Consider the following 20,828-nt stretch of genomic DNA (forward strand, 5'->3'; position numbering starts at 1 on the left):
TATAAAGCTCTCACATGACCCCTATTTAGTTACCTCAAAGGCCCCAAATCAGTCAAACACGTGTCTTCATGGGGGACCCACCCTCTTTGGTAATCCTTTCTCTGTAACTCAAGAGACCATAATATTGGTGAAGCTCTGCTTGTGCTGTTGCACTAGTATGGATGCAGCACATAAGCTGTGAGAAGATCAATTCAATGTGAGCAAAACCTGGACCATTTTCACACAGCCACCACCAGCAAGCCAGCAGTCAATCACACTGGGCAAGTTGAGTTAACTCTTTATTAGCAAAAAAAACCAGGATCTGCACAGGGCTGTCAGGTCTAATGAGCATAGAAACTCATCTCTGGTAGGTCTTGCCACCTTGAAGCAGTTGCTGAAACTGCTGCCCAAGTCCCCTCCTTTCTGGGGTTTACCCTAAGCAATCTGAGACTGTACCTGTGTGAAGCTATCTCCTGGTTCTGGGATACCAGGGGTGGGGTGGGGTGGAGCTTGTTGCAGCAGGAGGGGGAGACACTCATGCCTCTTCACCAGCTGGAGTTGTCTCTCTCTCTTGGCCTCCCTGCTTTCCTGCTTTAGAGCCAGTGTGGTGTAGTGGTTAAGAGCGGTGGACTCGTAATCTGGTGAACCGGGTTCGCGTCCCCGCTCCTTCACATGCAGCTGCTGGGTGACCTTGGGCGAGTCACACTTCTTTGAAGTCTCTCAGCCCCACTCAACTCACAGAGTGTTTGTTGTGGGGGAGGAAGGGAAAGGATAATGTTAGCCGCTTTGAGACTCCTTAGGGTACTGATAAAGCGGGATATCAAATCCAAACTCCTCCTCCTCCTCTTCTTCCCCTGATAAAGAACTTCTCTCTGCCACAGACTCTTCCTGCTCACTAAACCCTGTTACCTCTTCACCTTCCAACACCTCCTCCTCCCAGTCTTCTTCCTCTTCTCCCTCTAACCACTCATTGTTGTCCCACCACTAGTCCCCTGGCTCTAAGCCGCCTTCCCCTGGGGGTTCCCCAGCTCATTTCTCCCATCATTTCTCTGCATTCAACCAGTCCACAACAGCATACTATGTAAGGGCAATCTAGCCTTAAAAAAAATGTTTTTTTAAACAGAACAGGTTGAAACATTCAAAACGTAGCCCTAGGAAGATGGAAAAAGAGGGAAAGAGTTTTTCTTTCAATTTCACACAGATTTGAAGATCTTAACGCTTATCCTCCAGGCAGGTCCCTTGTGGCATATGGTTTCAACTGAGGCTTGGCTTACATAACCAATCTCACGTCTCTAGATCCACCTTCATTTATCCGTCGCAATCTCTTGGGCAGACCTTGCCTTGCTTTAGATTAAAATGAAATGTAGCCTCTGCAAGTGGCTATACTGATGGGTTTCAGCTGCCTCCCAGCAGGTGGCAGTAGCTGCTTTGCTAAGCTTGATCTTGGAGAACAGCCGCAGAACATGACAGCAATAGCTGGACAGAATCACCTTGGGGAAGGACCGTAGCCTAGTGGCACAGCAAATGCCTTCCATGCAGAAGGTTCCAGGTTCAGTCCCCGGCATCTCCAGCTGGGAATGTTCTCTTCATGGAACCTTGGAGAGCTACTGCCAGTCAGTGTGTGAGGTGGACTAGTTTGCTGGCTCAATAGAAGGCAGTTTTGTACGTTCCTGCCATTATTCATTAGAAGCCTGACCTCCTGTGGTCAGCTGAGGGGGGGGGAGGGTCTGTGCTGAGGAAACAAATCTAAATTCACGGAACAATATCTGCTTGGATATGACTAGTATCTGGAGTGGTAATGGGCACTGTCTGTCATAGCCTCAGTTCAAAACTGTAATTGATTAGTGATGTTGCTAAAGAGTGCATCTCCTTAATTTGAAATGCAGACCTTGGTGTCTCATGATGCTCTGCTCCAGTCTGAGATGCATGCTTTGATAATTGCAATGTCTGTGGTGACATCAAGCATGAAGAGCAACCAGCCTTCATTCTTAATTTGATGCTGAATAGATTTAGTAAATTTCTATACCACCCTTCATCTAAGGCGCACAGGGGGGCTTACAATATAATAGCACAAAAGTGGATAACAAATGAAAACAATACCCCATCCGTCACACAGTTTTAAAAGCCATAGATTGTTTAATTAGCCAAAGGCCTGGGAGAAGAGGAATGTTTTCCCCTGGTGCCTAAAGATGTGCAAACTAAAGATGTGTAATGAAGGCACCAGGTGAGCCTCCCTGGGGAGAGCATTCCTCAAGTGGGGAGCCAGCACCCGCCCACTGCCGCATCTGCAGATGTAAAGGAGAAGTAGAGCTGTGTTTTGTCAGCATATTGCTGACAATGTACTCCAAAGCTCTGGGTGACCCCACCCAGCAGTTTCATGTAGATGTTAAACAGCATGGGGGATAAAATTGAACCATGAGGAACCCCACATTGAAGGCTTCATAGTGTTGAAGAGCACTCCCTGAGCACCACCCTTTGGAAAGGTCTGTCCAAGTAGGACTGGAACCACCGTAAGTGGTGCTGCCCTCAACTCAGACATCTGCCCCAGATACCGTGGCCAATGGTATTGAAAGCCTGTGAGACATCAAGGACACATTGATGAGAGGTTGAGGACATGAGGATACATTTCCCCTGTCTCTCCCCCAACAGAGGTGGTCACGAAGGGTGGCCAAAGCAGTTTCTGTGCTAAAACCAGCCCTAAACATTGACTGAAATGGTCTAGAAAATCAGTTTCCTCCAACAGCACCAGGATCTGGTCTGCAGCCAGATGGGTGGGGATCACCGACACTTCCAGGGAGATCCTTTCCTTCTTCCAGATCAATGTGTTGCAGGAAGTCTATAGCAGAGCTGGGGACTGGAGGCGAATCTGCCCCCAACACCCCTCCGTATCTGGCCCTCTGGACGTTCCCCTTGCTTGGCTGGATGGAAGACAGAGAGGGGTATATAGAAAATAGCCTACTGCAGAAAGGTCACATTTACATTCATTGGCCCACCTTCTTTTGCCCCTGGCTCCACCTGCCATTGGCATGACTTTCAAAACCTGGAGCCAGCACTGAAGGGAAAGAATTTTAGAACATGACTTTGCTACTGGCGGACTGAAGGGTTTCATCAGCTTTGATTTTATCTATTTAATTCTATATCACCCTGTACCCACAGGTTCACAGGAGACCTGATAACTCCTGAGCACACCCCAGGAGCATCCCCCAGTAGTTCCGACACAAATGCTGGCTCCTTTGTTTTCCAGATTGCGCCTGCAGTGTTTTAGGCAGCCGCCGCAACGTGCCCTGCGACGACGAGACGGGCCGCTGTTCTTGCCTCCCCAATGTGGTGGGAGACAAGTGTGATGAATGCGCCGCCAATCACTGGAAAATTGCAAGTGGGCAGGGCTGTCAGGCTTGCAACTGTGACCCTCAGCATTCACACAGCCCTCAGTGTAACCAGGTACGGCCCACGAAGCAGCAGTGCAGCAGCTTACAGCTCTAGAGGTGGGCGGGAAGAGGGAAATTCTGGGCCATTGCACTTTGTAGCACCACGATCAGGGCATTGTCTTCTTAGTTCTGCAGAGAGCGGGGGAAGCTGTTTTGCTCAGTATCTAGGCTACCGTTGAGAGTACTTAGTACATTCGGTGGTATTGGGTGGTAATGCTTTCTGCAGATTTTACTAACTGAGGCTGTATATCTGGGCGTGGGGGTTGCTGTTGCCTGTTTGAATTAGGGATGGAGGAAAAATTCATTTTAAAGCAAAGTGGCCTCATTTGCTGGTCCCTGATGGCTATGTGGATTAAAATGCAGCTGTCCATCAGATCACACATTTCTCTGGATTTTGCGAGGCAGTTTTTAAAAATGCACACGAAATTTATGTTTTATGGAAAAATGCACACAACAATGCATATTTGTGGGGGAGCATTAAAAAGCATACAGGACTGTGGCTGGTAACCAATTGACTTTTACTCAGAGTAGATCCATTGAGATGAATAAGCCTGAGTTGGTCATGTCCATCAATTTCAATGGGCCTCCTCCGAGTAGGAATAGCATTGGTTGCAATCCCATGTATTTAAGGGGAAGGATGAGTACAACATGTGTACCATTTAAATGTAATTTTTCTTTTGCATTAAAAAAATCCCAACACTGTAAAACGTAGAATGTAACAGACCAAAAACTGAACATAATGCTCAAATACATGTGAAACTGACCTGATTTTTCCATTCCTACCACAAATGCTTTCTCATGAAAAACAAGCAGCTGAGGCCGAAGTTGGAGCTTTTCTTTGTAAACCCCTTCTGGAACTCAATTATTCTCCAGACCAACAGGCCTATTTCTGCAGTTCTGTGTCAAAGTGATTTCCTCCCTGGCATCCTTCTCTCTTGTTCTGCAGTTTACAGGGCAGTGTCCATGCAGAGAAGGCTATGGGGGCCTGACATGCTCTGCTCCTGAAGTACGGGTTTGTCCGGACCAGTCTTATGGAGATGTCAGGACAGGATGTAGAGGTAAGGAATGCAGGTTGCACCCACCTGTAAACCACTGGGTATTTAAATGGTTCTTGCCACCTTGCTGTTCCATCTAACTCAGGTCTGGTGGAGCCTGTGGCCCTCCCAGTGTGGTTGTAGTTCATCTCCCACCTTCTCTAACAGCTGGCTGTTGGGGAGAAGAGTGAGCAGCCAGAGGGATGCACTGCGGAAATGTCAGCCTGTAACCAGCAAGTAAAGCCTGTGACTATTTTTGAGGGATCCAGACCCTTCTTGTTCTCTTTCAACAGCTTGCAACTGCAACTTCCAGGGCACAGAGGAAATGGGCTGTGACAAGCTGACAGGCAGATGTCTTTGCCGTCCCGGCTTTACTGGAGACCGCTGTGACCAGTGCCAGCGGGGCTACTGTGGCAACTATGACCACTGTGAGGCATGCAACCCTTGCTTCCAGGCCTATGATGATGAGCTCCATAGGTTTGGCTTGCGCCAGGCCACCTTGAAAAATTCCACCCAGCGGCTTCAGGTGGGGACAATGAGCTCTGGCTTCAGCACCCACCTCTTAGAAGCAGAAGGCGAAGTGCAGCTCATCCAAGGGATCCTGGGAAACCCCCTCTTGACGGAGCAAGGGCTGGATCAGGTGGCCAATGCCATTGCTACGATCAGGTGAACAGGAATTGCATTCTACTTACTGGCAGCAAGCAAGCATTGTCCAAAGCATGCAGATAACAATCTCTGATGCTTTCAAGCAGTCTCTCTTCTACTTAATGGGTAGAGCATGAGATGCTTAATCTCAGGGTTGCAGTTTCAAGCCCCACCTTGGGCTAAAGATTTCATTGCCGGGGACCTAGAGAGGGGCCCTAGTTCCTTGCCAATCCTTCCTTGGGTGCCTCCAGACTGCCACTGTTTTGTGAGAGGGATTCAAGTGCATATTGTAAATGGAGGTTTGTGAAGTTGGATTAAAGTGCTCTGTTGCTCTAGCGAGACAAATCCAACTCGAAAAAGAGTGGCTAGGAAAATGACAAGGAAATGTACTTAAAAATGTGGGTAAGACATATGAATGCCAGGCAACCAACCAGGATGAAGGCTCATTGTTACATTAAAAGGTAAAGGTACCCCTGCCCATACGGGCCAGTCTTGACAGACTCTAGGGTTGTGCGCCCACCTCACTTAAGAGGCCGAGGGCCAGCGCTGTCCGAAGACACTTCCGGGTCACGTGGCCAGCGTGACAAAGCTGCATCTGGCAAGCCAGCGCAGCACACGAAACACCGTTTACCTTCCCGCCAGTAAGCGGTCCCTATTTATCTACTTGCACCCGAGGGTGCTTTCGAACTGCTAGGTTGGCAGGTGCTGGGACCGAGCAACGGGAGCGCACCCTGCCGTGGGGATTCGAACCGCTGACCTTTCGATCGGCAAGCCCTAGGCGTTGAGGCTTTTACCCATAGCGCCACCCGCGTCCCGCATTGTTACATTACTGCCCTGCAAACAAGATAGGAATGAATACTCAAGAAAGACCTCACATAGTCTAACCTCTGTGTAAACTTTGTGCAAACAAAGTGGAATGAATGTTCAATAAGCAGATCGTCTGCAGGAGCCCCTTGATTCACTGGCAGTCTATGAAGAAGTCAGTCTTTTAGTCTCTCATAGGGGCACAGAATACTAATGACATGCTTTCATTTGTTTCACAGTATAAAATCTGTGAAACACTGTGCACATTCAAGGTGGTATCCAGCTGCCCATTCAGTGATTATATGTTTGAATCAATTGTTTTAATTACTTCATCCACTTCAGTCCTTGTCTGTTAATTATTATAAACTGCCCTGTGATCCTCAGATGGAGGGTTGTATAGAAAATTAGCAAACAAATAATAGTATTAAATTAAAATTCTGTTCTGTCCCTTACGTTACATTTGTTGTCCTACATTTGATACCAGTGGGTACTCGGCGGCTGATATATGAGTCAGAATCTTCAAGCTTTATTTCAAAGAAGTGCCACTGATTTCATGGGCGTATGTTGGCATGAAGGTTTTAAGGGCAGTAATCACTGGATGAAAGAAAGAGAAAAATTACAAGATGTAGGCGGAAACCAAAACCAACTATCCTGTTTTGTTTTGTTTTGTTAATTCCAGGCAGACCATTGAAGGTTTAAGACATGAAATACCTTTCAGGGATGAAGCATCCTCTTTATCCATAGATATGGATAATCTTGATAGAAGCCTGATTCTGATCATCACTGAGTACCAAAACAAGAAGGCTCAGTTTGAAGCCAGCCGAAGCACAGATGTCTCAGGTATAATACCTGTGTTTCAACCACTACATTCATCAGTTCATACATAAGCGGCTGTATCTCCTACTGTAAATACGGACAATTATCTGATTAATGGGCGGCTTTGCCATATTGTGGATTTTGTGTCCTGCCTGAAAGAAATTGAAGAAGAGAGATCTTCAACTTAAGTCAGACTTTCGCAATCTTTCCCACTTCTTATTTTTCCTCTTCCAACCCTCGCCCCTTTGCATGTAAGAGTGGATCCAAGCACAGGAGCTTATATCAGAGACAACATTGCACCCTCACAAAAGCACATTTCCTAGTGACCCTCAGAGGAAGCTTTGGTCATTTGCACACAGCACTTTTGTTTTCAGCTGCTTAAAAATGGCAACCTACTGTGGATGGAATATATTTCTTCTTCTTTGCCCCTGTGTTAAAGGTGTTATGAAACCGGCCCCACCGCTCAGGGTGTGTAGCCTCATCCCACTAGCATATCTAGTAAACAGATTTTGCAGTGCTTCAAAGTAACGTAACAACTCTACATCAAAAAGAATGACTTTCAGTTTGTGAATTGACCCCGGGCTCCAGTCTCGGGCAGATCTGCAAGGCGTTTCTAATTATTCTTCTCACTCACATCACACAGCCTATAGTTCTTACCAGCAAAGTGCTGCTTTGAGGCTTTCCAGACACACCCCAGTGGTATTAGTAGGCCATTTCAAGAAATGTATGCTTTGTTTCTGTTCCTGCTTGGTGATCTAATTAGAAGTGTGCAGAACATCCTCCCCTCCAGGGAATTATCACCAGTCTGATTGAAACTTTTTTTTGCTTCCCTTGAAAATCACTGGATGTTTCCCTTGATTAGGAAGCTCCAAATTAGCTTCCGGATTTTGCTGTAGGTGAAGTGTGATGGCAACTCTGGATGTAAAGTGGTACCTCAGGTTAAGTACTTAATTCGTTCCGGAGGTCCGTTCTTAACCTGAAACTGTTCTTAACCTGAAGCACCACTTTAGCTAATGGGGCCTCCTGCTGCTGCCGCGCCACCAGAGCATGATTTCTGTTCTCATCCTGAAGCAAAGTTCTTAACCTGAAGCACTATTTCTGGGTTAGTGGAGTCTGTAACCTGAAGCATATGTAATCTGAAGCGTATGTAACCCGAGGTACCACTGTAATATATTTACTTTGGAAGGCTAAGGAGGATGCAGCACTGATCCTCCAGCACTTTCTCAAACCTATATGTTCACTTACTGCAGTAGCTTCAGTTTTGCCTCCTTTTCTGAACCTTTTCTGAACCCTGATGGAAGGAAGGAGGTGTGTCGGACCACATACCTCAGCTTGCTGAGTTCTGATGTGAATCTTGGAGCTGCAGGTGGCAGAGGCACATCTCTACTATACCTTGTACAGTACAGCTTCGCTTTGTATAATACATTTTCAAAACAAAACACTAATGCAAGAGAAAAACAGCCATTAAGCAGTTTCATGTGAATGGCGATTGGCAAGTGCTTTTCAGCTGGTGTCCTTGTGATTCACTGCTCTGGCAGATCCTCCTTCCTCCTTTTTTCAAGGTAGAACTCTATACCAGGAGGCCTTGGAAAGGAAAGCTGCATTGTGAGTCACTAAGCCATCTAAACATCATTTTTTCCCTTTGTTTCCCTAGGAGCATTCAAGACACTCAGCTCTGCGCATCAGACATCTTCCAATGCCAGCTTGCGCATAGCTGGCTCTTCCAGGCTGCTGGCCCAGTCTGTGGGAAACAGGCAGAGTGCTGAGGAGCTAGAGAGTGATCTTGCAAGCCATGGGTCGGGACTGGAGGCTCTGCAGGCTGAAATGGCCTTCTCTCCAAACTTGACTCCTGCCATTAATAAGGTGAAGCCAGCAGTTAATCTCTGCCAAAGGTGCCACTGCATAGCATTGTTGCTCAATTTGCCTCATAAATTGTTACCCAGTGAACACTGCTTCCTATTGTTCTGACTGCAGCCCAATAATGGCTGCAGACTAATGAGGCGGAAGGTTGTTTGGGGCCAAAGTCTGTTATTGTTATTGGGTTTTTTTATTCCTCTTTTCTGCAGTTCTACTATTGCCATGGAGACTGATGCCAGCATCTCCAGTTTCCATGAAAAATCACCCATCTAATCTTGCTGCATTTCAGCGCAAGTGCTCTCAAATGAAATCTATGGGTGTGGAGGCATTGGGGATATCAGGAATCTCAACTGCCTCTGGATCTCTTTCTCTCCTGTGAACCCTACAGTTGTTCGTAGTTGGGGTGGGGAGAGGATGTCTGCTTTCTTCCTGGAGTAAGGGTGAAGGACCTCCAACCCAAATACCCAAGGCAGCACCCATTGACTCTCTGTCCCTTGAGACACTTTCCAGGCCATGTTCCTTCACCAGCCAAGAACTGCGCCCCTTGATGCTTTGGCCTGGCCTGCCTTTTGCTTGCCAGGATGGAGGAATATGTAGATATAGTGTGTGTGTAGAAATCTCTGGATTTTGTGTGACTGGAATGTAGTAAGAAAAGGTAGGGCTTACAACAGTTGCCCTGTCCATTTGTGGCTCCGTGGGGCTGCAAATGGTTTAGCTTGCTGCTGTGGCAGTGCTTTTAATCCCTTTCTGGGAAATTTTACTTAATAATTATGAGAATCCAAAGCATTATTTGTGTATGAAGTATTAAAGCAGAACAGCAATGTTCAGCTCTCTCTTTGGGGCTGCCCTTGAGGTTGACCTGGAAACTGCAGCTAGTGTAAGATGTGGAGGCTGCTCTGGTCACCTTTTGCTATCATGTTACCCCGTTGCTGGAAGAATTGCACTGGCTGTCAATTAGCTGCAGGAAATTGGATGGAATGGACTTAAGAATGAGCAGGTGCAAAACGGACACAGACTGGAAAAAAGTGACCCGCCCTCCTCCCTTCATGTATCATTGCGACTCCTTTTCCCCTTCCCCATCCCACCCCCACTGACTCCCAAGCAGTCCTTTGAGCTATCTGTGTGCCCCTCCCAGTGGAAAATGTCTTCTGGGTCATCTCCAACCAGCAGTGAGCTCTCTACATGTCAAGGGCCTTGGCCATCCCATAGAGCCTTCTTCTTTGATTGCCTTTTATGTTGTCGCCATTTGGGCATCTAAAGCTGGGTGCTGTGCATCAGCGGATGTGCTGTACCATAAGTGCATGAAGATAGTAGCTCCCTGAATCATTTTTGAGTTTTGTATTATTGAAGGCATAATTTAACTGATTGTGTGGCTTCTATGTTTAGATTTGCAGTGGCATTAGGTCAGAGATTTGCAGCCCTGGAGAATGTCCTGGAGAAGTATGTCCACAGCAAAACACAACTGGATGTGGCCCTGGTCGGAGCTGTACTGGAGTGTTCTCACTTTCTGGAAGTTCCATCCAAACTGCCACGAAAACCTCCCAAGATATCCACAACTTAAATATCCGACTTCAGGAGACTACACAGATGGTGTGTGTGTGTGTGTGTGTGTGTGTGTGTGTGTGTGTGTGTAGAAAGGAAAAGGAGAGCTCCTACCTTTGCTTTCTTGGGAGACAAAGAGTGAAAGCTCTTTTGCAATTGCCAAGGAAAATGTATGACTTGTGTTGTGTGGCTTTTTGTGAACATGTGAACATGTTTGTCACGACACCCTACATCAAACAGCATTCCTTCAGTTTTAAACTCTGCCCAGGTAACTTTTCAGTTTGGGAGATCCACCTGGCGAATATTGCTTTGTGAGGGTGCCCTGTCTGACAGGTACACTGCACAGGGCAGGGTGTCTTCCAGAAGTGATTGGACTCAGGCTTTCATCAGCCCTAGCCAGCCTCGTTAACATTCAGGGATAATTGGAGTTGTCATTGAGAAGCACCTGGAAGGCACCAGGTTGGCTGTCTCTGAACCAGCACAACAGCTGAAAGTGAAACATCCAAGAAGCATCTTGGGTGTGTCCTCTTCCTGAACAAAAATATGGTGTGTGGAGCAAATGAGAACCTGCTTGTGAATGTGCATAATGCATGTTGTTGTGATGCCATAGTGGGATTGTGCAGAAACAAATATCTGTGTTCTGAGTGCCTGTTGGTTGTTGCAGAGAAGGCAATGGCACCATTCATTTTCTTCCTCAATGTCTACATTTTTCACTATAAAAACACATTTTTTTTGTTTCTGAAATACTAGGAAGCACTGGGTAATTAAGAAACAGGGAGATTGAAAGTATGGATGAATGACACTCTGGCACCAGTTTAGGATCTTAGAAACTGACTCTGCCTTGCATGTTGTTTGACATAGATCAGAGCTGCAGAAATAGCTGTTGGCCAAATTCAGACTAATGCCCAGAGCCTGGGAGACCAAATGACTTCAACTAGGGCCCAGATAGAGGGAGACATCCATCGCACCCAGCAGTTCATCTACCAGGTTCGCAACTTCCTGTCAGGTAAGTCTATGCATGAAACTTCTGTCTTTGATTACTTGCCATTACATTATCTTTAAAATGGTCAGCTTTCTCATAAAACACACCTACATGAAGCAAATGATCAAGTTCTATTCATTGGACCAATTCATTGATTAAAAAGTTTCATGCTTAATGTTAAAGAAAGTATATTTAACAAGACATAGGGAAATGTAAGGATAAATAAGACAATAATATTAATCTGAACCAAAGATACGCCAGAGGGAAAGAGTTTACTACCAGAATATAAGACCTAGAATACAGAGTGGGAAGGCATGGGGAAGTCGCAGACCCAAGTTAATGCTGAAGAATACAATGATACAATATTTGTTTTTAACTCTTTTATTCTTACCGTTTTCATTTTTCTTTTTGTTTTTGTATAATGTATGTATTGTTTCTCTTTTGCTTTTTTCCTTTTGATGTGTTTGTCGATTTGTTCTTTTTTTTTGTTTATTGAATGTGGAAAATAAAATATTATTTAAAAAAAATAAAATAAAAAGTTTCATGCTTACAGGAATATGAGTAGTTCTAAAATGTATGCTAAGACCAGATAGATAGCAGCTAGCTGTTGCTGGGGAAAGGAAAAAACATTAGATAGCAGGCAAGACTTCCTCCAAGCCCTTCAGAGACAAATACAGCAGATGAAAAGCATACAGCAAATTTGCCGCTATTCGAGGATGGCTGTTACAAAACCATTCTTCCTGCTTGTATTTTCCTTGCTCAATATCTTTTGTCGATTGGTCTGTGTCTCCTGCCCGCTGGTACGGAAATAGAATCCATTGTGCATCATAGTGGTTACGCACAAAAGCTTTATCCAAATGGTTATGAGCTGGACTACTTCCCAAGTTAGCCTTAAAACATGTGGGAGTTTACTTTTGAGTAAAGGGCATGTGGTAGAAAAGTTGTACTGGCAGTGCAGGAGTGCATTTAAGAGAAAGGATATGCCAGCCCAGGATCTAGTTGCAAAAGTTTGGTCAATGGGGGCCTTACCTTCAAATATATCGGTGGCATTCTGACATTACAGTTTCACACAACTTCGGGCAAAGCAGGAGGGTTTGACTTGATGCGCTTTGAGGTTCCTACCAATTCTAGGATGCAAATGCTGACAGTAATTCAGTGAGGTAACTGTAGACAAAGAAGGGAGCCATGCATATTTTCCTAGGGAAGCTGTTCCAGGGATCTGGGACCATTACAGAGAAGAGTCTATCCCTGGCTCTTCCTTCCCACCCACCCCTGTTCCCCAGCAACACATAGGTGCTACTAACCAATCCCATGATAAGGAAGCTGATTTGGTGCCATGGCTTATTTTTTTGTTTGGAGGTGAACATTTTCACATTTGAGCTCCTGGGTGTATGAGAGTATCTGGAATTTGTGACCTGCTAATTTGTATTGTTTTGCTAGAAGTTCCTCTCCTGTCATCTCTAATTGACTTAGTGGTTCTTCAGTTGCCCACCCCTGAAAAAAATAAATTCAGACATGGGTATCTGCCCAGCATCTTCTTCAGGGGAGACCAATGTGTAAAGAAGAAGAAGAAGATATTAACCACTAGTCCTACTCAGACTAGGCTCACTGAAGTTAATAGGCATGACTAACTTGAGTTCATTAACTTAATTGGGTCTAATCTGATTAGGCCTTAGTTGAATTCCTCAGGCTACAAACCTATGCCAGCTAACTTCAATAGGACTTATTCCTGAGTGGATACATATGGGATTTCACTGTTAGGCTTTAGCCCTTGGGACTCTTACTTTAGAGTAAGCTCTGCTGAATACAATGGACTATATTTCTGAGTATTTAATCGTCCAATCATCTTCTTGGGTGATTTCTTCCTTATGCATTTTAACACATTTGCTTTTAAATTGCAGGCATTATTTAGCATGAAAATGTGCTCCTCAATCCTTTTTTTTAAAGTCATGCATTATCATTAGTTAATATTATTTTGCTAGAAGCCTATATATAACAACTTGCCTATTTGAATAGCGCTCTCTCTAAATCCCCATCTCTTGCTCGAGACTTCTCCCTGAGCAGTGCACACTGACAAGCATGAAGGCTGTGATTTGACAAGTATCTAGGGGAGAATACTGAGAGGGTGGGATACTTTGGTTGTGAGAATAAATCATGAAATGTTGAGACATCTCAGATGTGGCAGATGCAGAGAGTGATGGACCAGTTAACTCCTGCTGCTTTGAAAAATGTCTACATGTAGAGAGAATAAGAAGTGCTGCTGACAGCTAGGGTGGCCAGATTCAAAAGGGGAATGTCTACACAACTGGAATGTTAACTCAGAACTCCTCCAGACAACCTGCTTATTTAGAATTCACCTGGATTTTCTTGCACAAAGCTTATGCAGAGGTTAGACTCTATGCAGTCTTTACTGAGCATTTGTTCTGATTTGCGTGTGAGATGGTTATACAACATTGAGAATTTGTCCTGTGTTTATCCTGATTTGCTTGTGGGGTGTTTTTATAGCCTCCTGTTAATCGTTCATTCATCCCACCCTTTTCATTGCATTTCCTTCACTTTCCAAACTGCAAAGAGGCTGATTCTTTTATAAAGTCGATTTGTTGCACTAGGGTGACAGAGTGTGTTAATCCAATTGGATTGTGTGAACTTAAATGTACAGTATGCGCTTGAAACCTTCCCGCAAAATGGTGACAGTTTGATGTCCATGCCTAGTTTCCCCCTTAACTGTTAGCTTCTGACGCTTCCTGAATTTCTTCTTAGCACCCTTATGTTCTCTCTTCAATCTGCTTGCTTGTTTTTTTGAACATTTCTGGCTTTGCTAATATAAGGAACCAGTGGGAACCTACAACACATTTCCCCCCTAGTGTATCACCCACATCCTAACAGGAATGCTCCTTGTCAGTGCTTTGTACAGTCTAGAACAGGAACCCTTTGAGTGTTGGTTGGAGGTGGCAATGGACCTACTTTTTCTTTCCACCCTCCTCTCACTGTGCTATACAGTTGCAAACGAGTCAGGATTGATAAAGAGCTTGGAGGAGTATAAAATAGGATGGAGAGGGTCATTTCCTAATGCTGAGCTCAAGGATACTATAAACAGTTTGACACACCCACACAGGCCAATTCTCATTCTCTCCCTCCATTTCCCGGCCCATCAACATCCCATGGCTTAACTGGCCTCAGTTATGCCTTTAATTCCTAGACTCACACAAGCCCTGTTCAGGAGAAAAAGCCTTTGTGTGGTTCTAATAATCACAGGAGAATGGAGCCATGTTCATTAGCCATGCTCCTTGCATTGTGTCCCCACTGCTCTCCAGGTGTCACAACTAGAAGGTCTGAATCTCAGAGTCTGCTTTATGCCTTTGGGCTCCTTGTATGATTTCAAACCCTGATCACACAGAGCTTTAGCCTGTGTCACATGTTGTGGAGGCGACATGTTGTGGAGGCTCCCTTCTCCAGATCCCTTCCTCCTCATATGATGGAGGCACAACACCTGAATAGGGCTGTGGCCTGCCTGAGTTCAGTTTCTTCAGATTGTTTTCTGAAATCCTGGGCGAATCCTGGATTTTACCATAGCCATGATTGGACAACAGTGTTTCCTTCCATCTCCAAGGAAAAAATAACAGTAAGGACAAGAGTTTGGAGTGAACATAGGTGAAGATGAGATGTGTGTGTCTTTGCACCAATATTTGTCCTGTAATTTTATTTGGAAGAGCAGCAGATCTGGCTTTCCCTAGCGACCCAGTGTTTGATTTGCTTCAAGGAAGCTTCTGGTTTGTTGAATAAGATATATACTCTCACTTGGCCTCGACTTGACTTTTTTCCACTCTTATCTTTGCAGATCCAGATACTGATGCTGCTACCATCCAGCAGGTCAGCGATTACGTCCTCTCCCTTCACCTTCCCGCTGACACTGCCACAGTCCTCAGGAAAATGAATGAGATTCAGAGCCTGGCAGCTAAGCTGCAGTGCCCTGAGACATTCATTTCCCAAACGGCTGGGGATGTTGCTAAGGCCAGACAGCTTCAGCAGCAGGCAGAAGAAGCCAGGTAAAGAGGCCTTTAGTACTGTTGGATCATGTAAGGAGAGTGATGGAACCTGTTTGTAGATATTATTCAGAAGAAAGGTCCTGCCCTATAGCTAGTACAAGATTCTTTGCCTTCTTGAGGCTTCCTGGGGACATGTGCGCAAAACCTCAAGTTTTTAAACCAATGCAAATAAGACACTATATATGTAATGTGGTTTCATTTAGCACCCACTGAGATCTGTTGGTAGAAGCATGCCAGCCACATCATTGAAGCATCACCCCACTCTATTGGTTGAATACAGGAACATTGCTCCCCTTTCTGGACAGACATTAACCTTGCATCCAATCCACCTACACTAGTGGCCAAAATTGTGGAAACCTGTTGGAAAAAGTGTATTTCCGAGGTTTGGTGGCTCTCATAACACCACTTTCTTTTAGAGTAATACCATAAAATTATATATCGATGGAAAGATAATTTAATGAAGAATGTAATGCAACAAAGTTTGTTCAATTTTCTCTATTCTATCAAAGGTTATATAGCCAAATAACCAAAAAAAGGTGGTGTTATGAGCCACCAGAGCTCAGAATTACACTTTCCCCAAAAGGTTTCCACAATTTTGGCAACTAGTGTCCTTGGGTTTAGTGCTTGCTGTAGCAGCATGGGGAGGTAGCTCCGAGTTCGTATTCTTCACTTAATTGCTGCTGTTGTTACTATGTGCACATTTTTTGTATTTGCACTGAATTATTTGTATAGGATTCCCCCCCTAAACTTTTCAATTACTTGGGTGGGGTCAGAGGCAGCTGAGTGAGGCACAGTGACTTGCTTCAGTGAAACTTATCCCCAGCCAGATCCAGTGAGTTAAAGGTGGTCAGTCGCCCACTTCCTCGTCCTTTTTGATGTCTCTTGGCAGCAGGGAGGCTATGCTGAGAGTATCCCTGCAAGTGTGGAAGGTTAGCATCTTGCAGAAACTTGTCCTTGGAATGGAGATGGGAGCCAAGGATTTCCTGGATGACAGATCATATATTGTAGCTGGTGTATATTACGTTATTAGCTCTCACCACGCTATCATAAAGTGATGGGATCTTTTACGCTGGCAACATTTTTCACTAGCACTCACTTCAGTAACCACTTAAGATTCTGAATTAAAGTTTGCTGGCTTATCTTGCTTGAACGCAGCTCAAGGTTTTGTCCCTGCTGCATGCATATATATATATATATATATATATATATATACACACATATACATATATATATATATATATATATATACACACAATACGTCCAAAGCACCTCCAAGCATAATGGGAACTGTAGTTTACCTCTCACAGAGCCACACTTCCCAGCACTCTAAACAAACTACAGTTCCCAGGATCCTTTGAGAGTAAAATGTGCTTTAGATGTATGGTGTGGATGCCACTTTTATTTATAGATGCTTGTTGTAGTCCATCCTCTCTGTCACTTCCCACTTCTTACTGGCCCAGTCTGTCTGTTTTTCATGTAGCAATATGTGATGGGAATTCAGAGGGGTTCTTTTTAATAAATATATATTTAACATTTTCCTAGGAATCGGGCCAATGCTATTGGGGCCAATGTGGAAGATGTGGTGGAGAATTTGAAGCAAGCAAACACAGCACTTCAGGAGGCCGAGGACACCATCAGTGGCTCTGGCTATTCCCTCCGGCTCATTCAAGACCGCCTTAATGAGGCAAGTGATACTTGAGTGTCTGGCTCTGAAGCCCCCAAATGAATGGCTTACTCTAAAGCAAGCCGGCAGGACTTGTGATCCTCCAGGCCCAAATACATCTTTATTGTTCTGTCGATGACTCATGTTAAAAAAAGAAGAAGTTCTGTGAAGGTGGAACACCTTCTGTGAAGGTGGACAGAAACAATAAAGCACATTACCTATTTAAAGGCATAACATTATAAAGATTGATTTCAGACTCAGAGCATCATAACTTCCCTTCCCTTGCACAGTCCAGGTAATGTCAACTATTCTAACCCTAAACACTTAGCTTATCCAGACTTGAAATGGGACTGAATGTTTTTATGTTAAGTGTCTTCATTATTTCCTGCGACATGGATTGCCAACTGGGAGGACATGGGCAGTTGTTGGCCGTCTTGCATTTTTTCATGCAAGAGAGTATATTTTTGTACACACATATTTTCCCTGGTTCTGGGGAATGCTCTGTTTTTATTAGACAACAACAGCATCGTGTGTGTGTGTGTGTATACATAATCAATATTGTGCAATCTCCACCATTGAGATTAGCAGGGCATGGGTGACTTCCTATGGCAAGCAGGAGGTTCTTGGGGGAGCAGGAGGCAGAAATCAGTAATGTCTGGACGCGCTTCAGTTTTGTGTTCTGCCAGCCATTTTGTATTCTGCCACGTCCTAACAACCACCATTTTAGAACTAGCACCCATAGCAGTCTAAATATTTGAAGTGTGCCTGTTGGTCCCAAAAAAGTTGGTGATTTCCATAGATTCTTGAGTAGAACAAAGTTTTTGCAATGAATATATTTTTTCAGGGACAAGAATTTTCATTGCTAAATGTTTCCTCTTTTGGGATGCTCAGATCCAGGCTGTCCTTAATCCAGCTGAGAAGCGTGTGCAGGACATCACTGGTCAGCTGGATGGTTTCACTGGGAGACTTGCCCAGCTGCAGCTTAATGCAAAGCAGAACCTGTTGTTGGCTGCTGATGCTCAGCAAAAAGCAGGAGAAGCCAGTGAGCAAGCAAGGAGCACTCAGCAGGTATGGGAAATGGGAGCTTCCAGACACTACAATGTTTCTTCCCCCCTTCATTTTAAAGCTGTCACATTGTGATTCAAGGAAAACATATCACTGTGTTTCCTGTAGTTGTTTGCATGCTCTGGGGTGCAATATTAGTCAAGCAGCCCTGGCCAATATCTTTTGGGAGCTGCTTTGAATTCTGCTCCCAGTTTGGTGGTTATTCATGACGATGGCATGGTGCCTCACTATAATATAGTGTGTACATACCTTCTCTCTTTTGCTTGTCCAGCTTTCCATGCTTGGTTCAATTATAGTCCTAAACAACAGACCACTGAGGAACTGATGGAATTCATAGAATTGGGTTGTTTAAAGAGCATTTTACATATCACATGCAGTTGTCAGCCTCAGCTCATCTTTGTTCATAATCCTTTGATCTAATTATACAGGGGTATATTCAATGCACTTGTTCTATTAGTGCAAGGATTTGTGCTTGAGCAATGGAATTTCCCCCTTCCTCCTCTTTGCACCCTCTGCACCTTCCACAGATCTGCTCCAGAACATTGGGGGATATTGTAGTGGAGGTTGGGATATTGGAAATTCTATGGCATCCACATGATAGAGCCATCAGATGTGTGACTTTAGCCTGTTCCCTCAATTTCTTCACAGAGATTTGAACAGGTGAGACAAAAATATGCAGAAATTAAGAGGAGGATGGGACAAGGATCAAACCTGGGAGAGCAAGGGGCTCGGATCCAAAATGCCCACAAGGAGGCCAGCGCATTGTTCACAGAAGCCTTGAGTATGATGGCCAAAATGGGAGGTAAGGAGAGCATGACTTATAGCTGACCTCACAGTAATTTTCTCTGCCTTGCCTGACCACACAGGATTACAGATTTGTAAAGAACTAAAGGTTCTCTTTGGATTAATTTTATCTCTAGAATAAGTAGAATCCTACTAAAGTCAAAAGCAGTATTGAAGGTGTTTCATTTTGGGTACAAATCTGGAATGGGGAACCTTTGGCCCTTTGGATGTTGATGACATCCAACTTGCATTAGTCCTAGCTGGTGTGGCCAGTAATCGGGGTGATGGGAGTCTGCTGAAGACTATAAGGCCTTGTGAGCATGTTCTCCAAAATGGAGGCTGTGTGCATTTCTGGAGTAGCAAAATCTCTGCCAGTCCAGTTTCAGGGTTTTGTGGAAAGGTGAAATGAACGGCGACTGCAATAACCCCCGTGTATCTCCGCTCTTTCTTTTAATGCTATGTCCACTGAAGGGTGGGGTGGGGGTGTCATGTAAACACAGTGTCCTATAGAGCCACTCACAGGCTCGCATCTTAACAACTGGTTGCCAAGCCAAGTGCCAGATTTTTTCGATGCTTCATTTGAACACTTCAGTTTGAAGCTTTCAAACCTAATGACTTTGCTCGACACGCTTTGGGAAGCAGCCAGTGTGTAGACTAAATGCCTTGGCCCTGTAGCAGGTGGAGCATGAGTAACTGGCTGGCTCAGAGCCAGGGATGTTGCTGGAAAGGGGAGTCGGCGTTGCTTCCATTGATAAAGCTGTGCCTCTAATGAATGGCTTTCATTGAAGGTGCCTCTCTGTGCCAGAGACTTGGCAGCTGGCTGCTGCCAGGCAGTTACTCCTGCTCAGAGTTTGCTAAATGCAGCAAGGAGTGTTGATATTACTAAATAGAGCAGCAGGCAATTTCCTATGCAGAACACGAAGAGCATATTTTACCAGTGTCTGCTGACGTCAATGCCAAAACTTGTTTGCCCCTAATCGGAAGGAACTGATTCAGGATGCTATGTGATAGAGCAGCAAATTTTTTAAAAAATTGTGGTTCAGATCCTGCCACTGTTTTAGGCAGGCTCAGTGGGGGGGGGGGTTAAGGGTAGGCAGAAAATGTGGTCTGCAAGGCTCAAGGGTGTAGACTCAAGCAAAAGTCAGCTGCTGAATTTGTCTACTAAAATAGACGTACTACTATCCAGAACTTGCAGGAATGCTTGCATCAAACTGTGGCAGCACTTAATTGATTTGTTGTGCTCAAGGTCCTTTTTCCATCCTTGGAACCTGTCTTCTGCTTTCTGCATGCATATTCCTTTCCTCCTCTTGGGACTGAAGCTTATTATGTGCATTAGGAAGTTTAAAAGTAATGCTGAATTTGTGCACAAAGAGCTGTGCATGCTTGGTAATGCAAGCAAGGGGGAGGGTAGGAGGCAAGGAATCAGCCAGTGATCTCCAGAGATAAAGTGTGACCTTGAGAGATTAACACACACTCTGCAACAGGGGGCATATTATATAACAGCTTAGTTTCACTCTGATCAGATGAATGAGAAACCCATGGCTGCTGCTGAGCAACAGCCTACACACACATATATAATGTTAAAGAACTGGAGATGAAACAAAAACCTTTCTTTTCTGTGCATGTACCTGATTTCTTTTTCAACCCACAGCTATAGAAACAGAGCTTCAAGATAGCAACAGTGCATTTCTCCTTGAATCAGCCAAGCTGGCAGGCCTGGAAAGAAAGGTGGAAGCCATTCGCGATCATATCAGTCGTCGAGTTGAATATTACGCCACATGCACGGACTAGCAAAGCCCTTCCTGTCTCCTTTCAGATGCCTTTCCCCCTCTTTACAAATAAAACAACTTTATCAGGAGGAGAAGCTAGCTGTGAACCAAAAGAGCCCTAGCTTTTAAAGAAGTCAGTGGGTTAATTTATTTGCCTTTCAAGGTCTTTTTTTATACTTTAGAATTACTGTTTTGAATTAAAACTTGCAGATGGTTCCTTTTTATGTAGAGTGTGTGCTTATTTTGCAACTTTTTCACTACAGAAACAAGGGGGACTGAAGATGGGTTTGGATTAGGGAAGAAACACAGTCATGAATAGTGATTGTGAGCAGCAATAATAATGACACTGCTGTATCTTGGACTTTATATTACAAGGACATCTTGTCTTATTAGCCACCACCTGCTTTATTGACAG

The 20,828-nt window shown here is 44.6% G+C and overlaps 1 protein-coding gene and 1 long non-coding RNA gene across 3 annotated transcripts in view; both read left to right on the top strand.

Annotated features, from left to right (window-relative positions):
- Positions 1-20,637, top strand: part of LAMB3 (laminin subunit beta 3) — a 53,031-nt gene extending 32,394 nt beyond the window's left edge. For both annotated transcript variants that reach the window (XM_083444249.1, XM_083444248.1), the window contains 12 exons: positions 3,224-3,420; positions 4,354-4,465; positions 4,735-5,107; positions 6,570-6,730; positions 8,361-8,569; positions 9,950-10,153; positions 10,967-11,111; positions 14,926-15,133; positions 16,676-16,817; positions 17,688-17,864; positions 18,510-18,663; positions 20,296-20,637. In XM_083444249.1, coding sequence (XP_083300375.1) covers positions 3,224-3,420; positions 4,354-4,465; positions 4,735-5,107; positions 6,570-6,730; positions 8,361-8,569; positions 9,950-10,153; positions 10,967-11,111; positions 14,926-15,133; positions 16,676-16,817; positions 17,688-17,864; positions 18,510-18,663; positions 20,296-20,435 — 2,222 coding nt within the window. In that variant the 3' untranslated portion in view covers positions 20,436-20,637. The remainder of the gene's footprint in view (positions 1-3,223; positions 3,421-4,353; positions 4,466-4,734; positions 5,108-6,569; positions 6,731-8,360; positions 8,570-9,949; positions 10,154-10,966; positions 11,112-14,925; positions 15,134-16,675; positions 16,818-17,687; positions 17,865-18,509; positions 18,664-20,295) is intronic.
- LOC310679408 overlaps positions 1-20,828 on the top strand; it is a 279,663-nt gene that overhangs the window by 128,712 nt on the left and 130,123 nt on the right. The window lies entirely within an intron of this gene.

The sequence above is a fragment of the Podarcis tiliguerta genome, assembly GCF_965153285.1.
Source record: "Podarcis tiliguerta genome assembly, chromosome: 6".
Classification (NCBI taxonomy): Eukaryota; Metazoa; Chordata; class Lepidosauria; order Squamata; family Lacertidae; genus Podarcis; species Podarcis tiliguerta.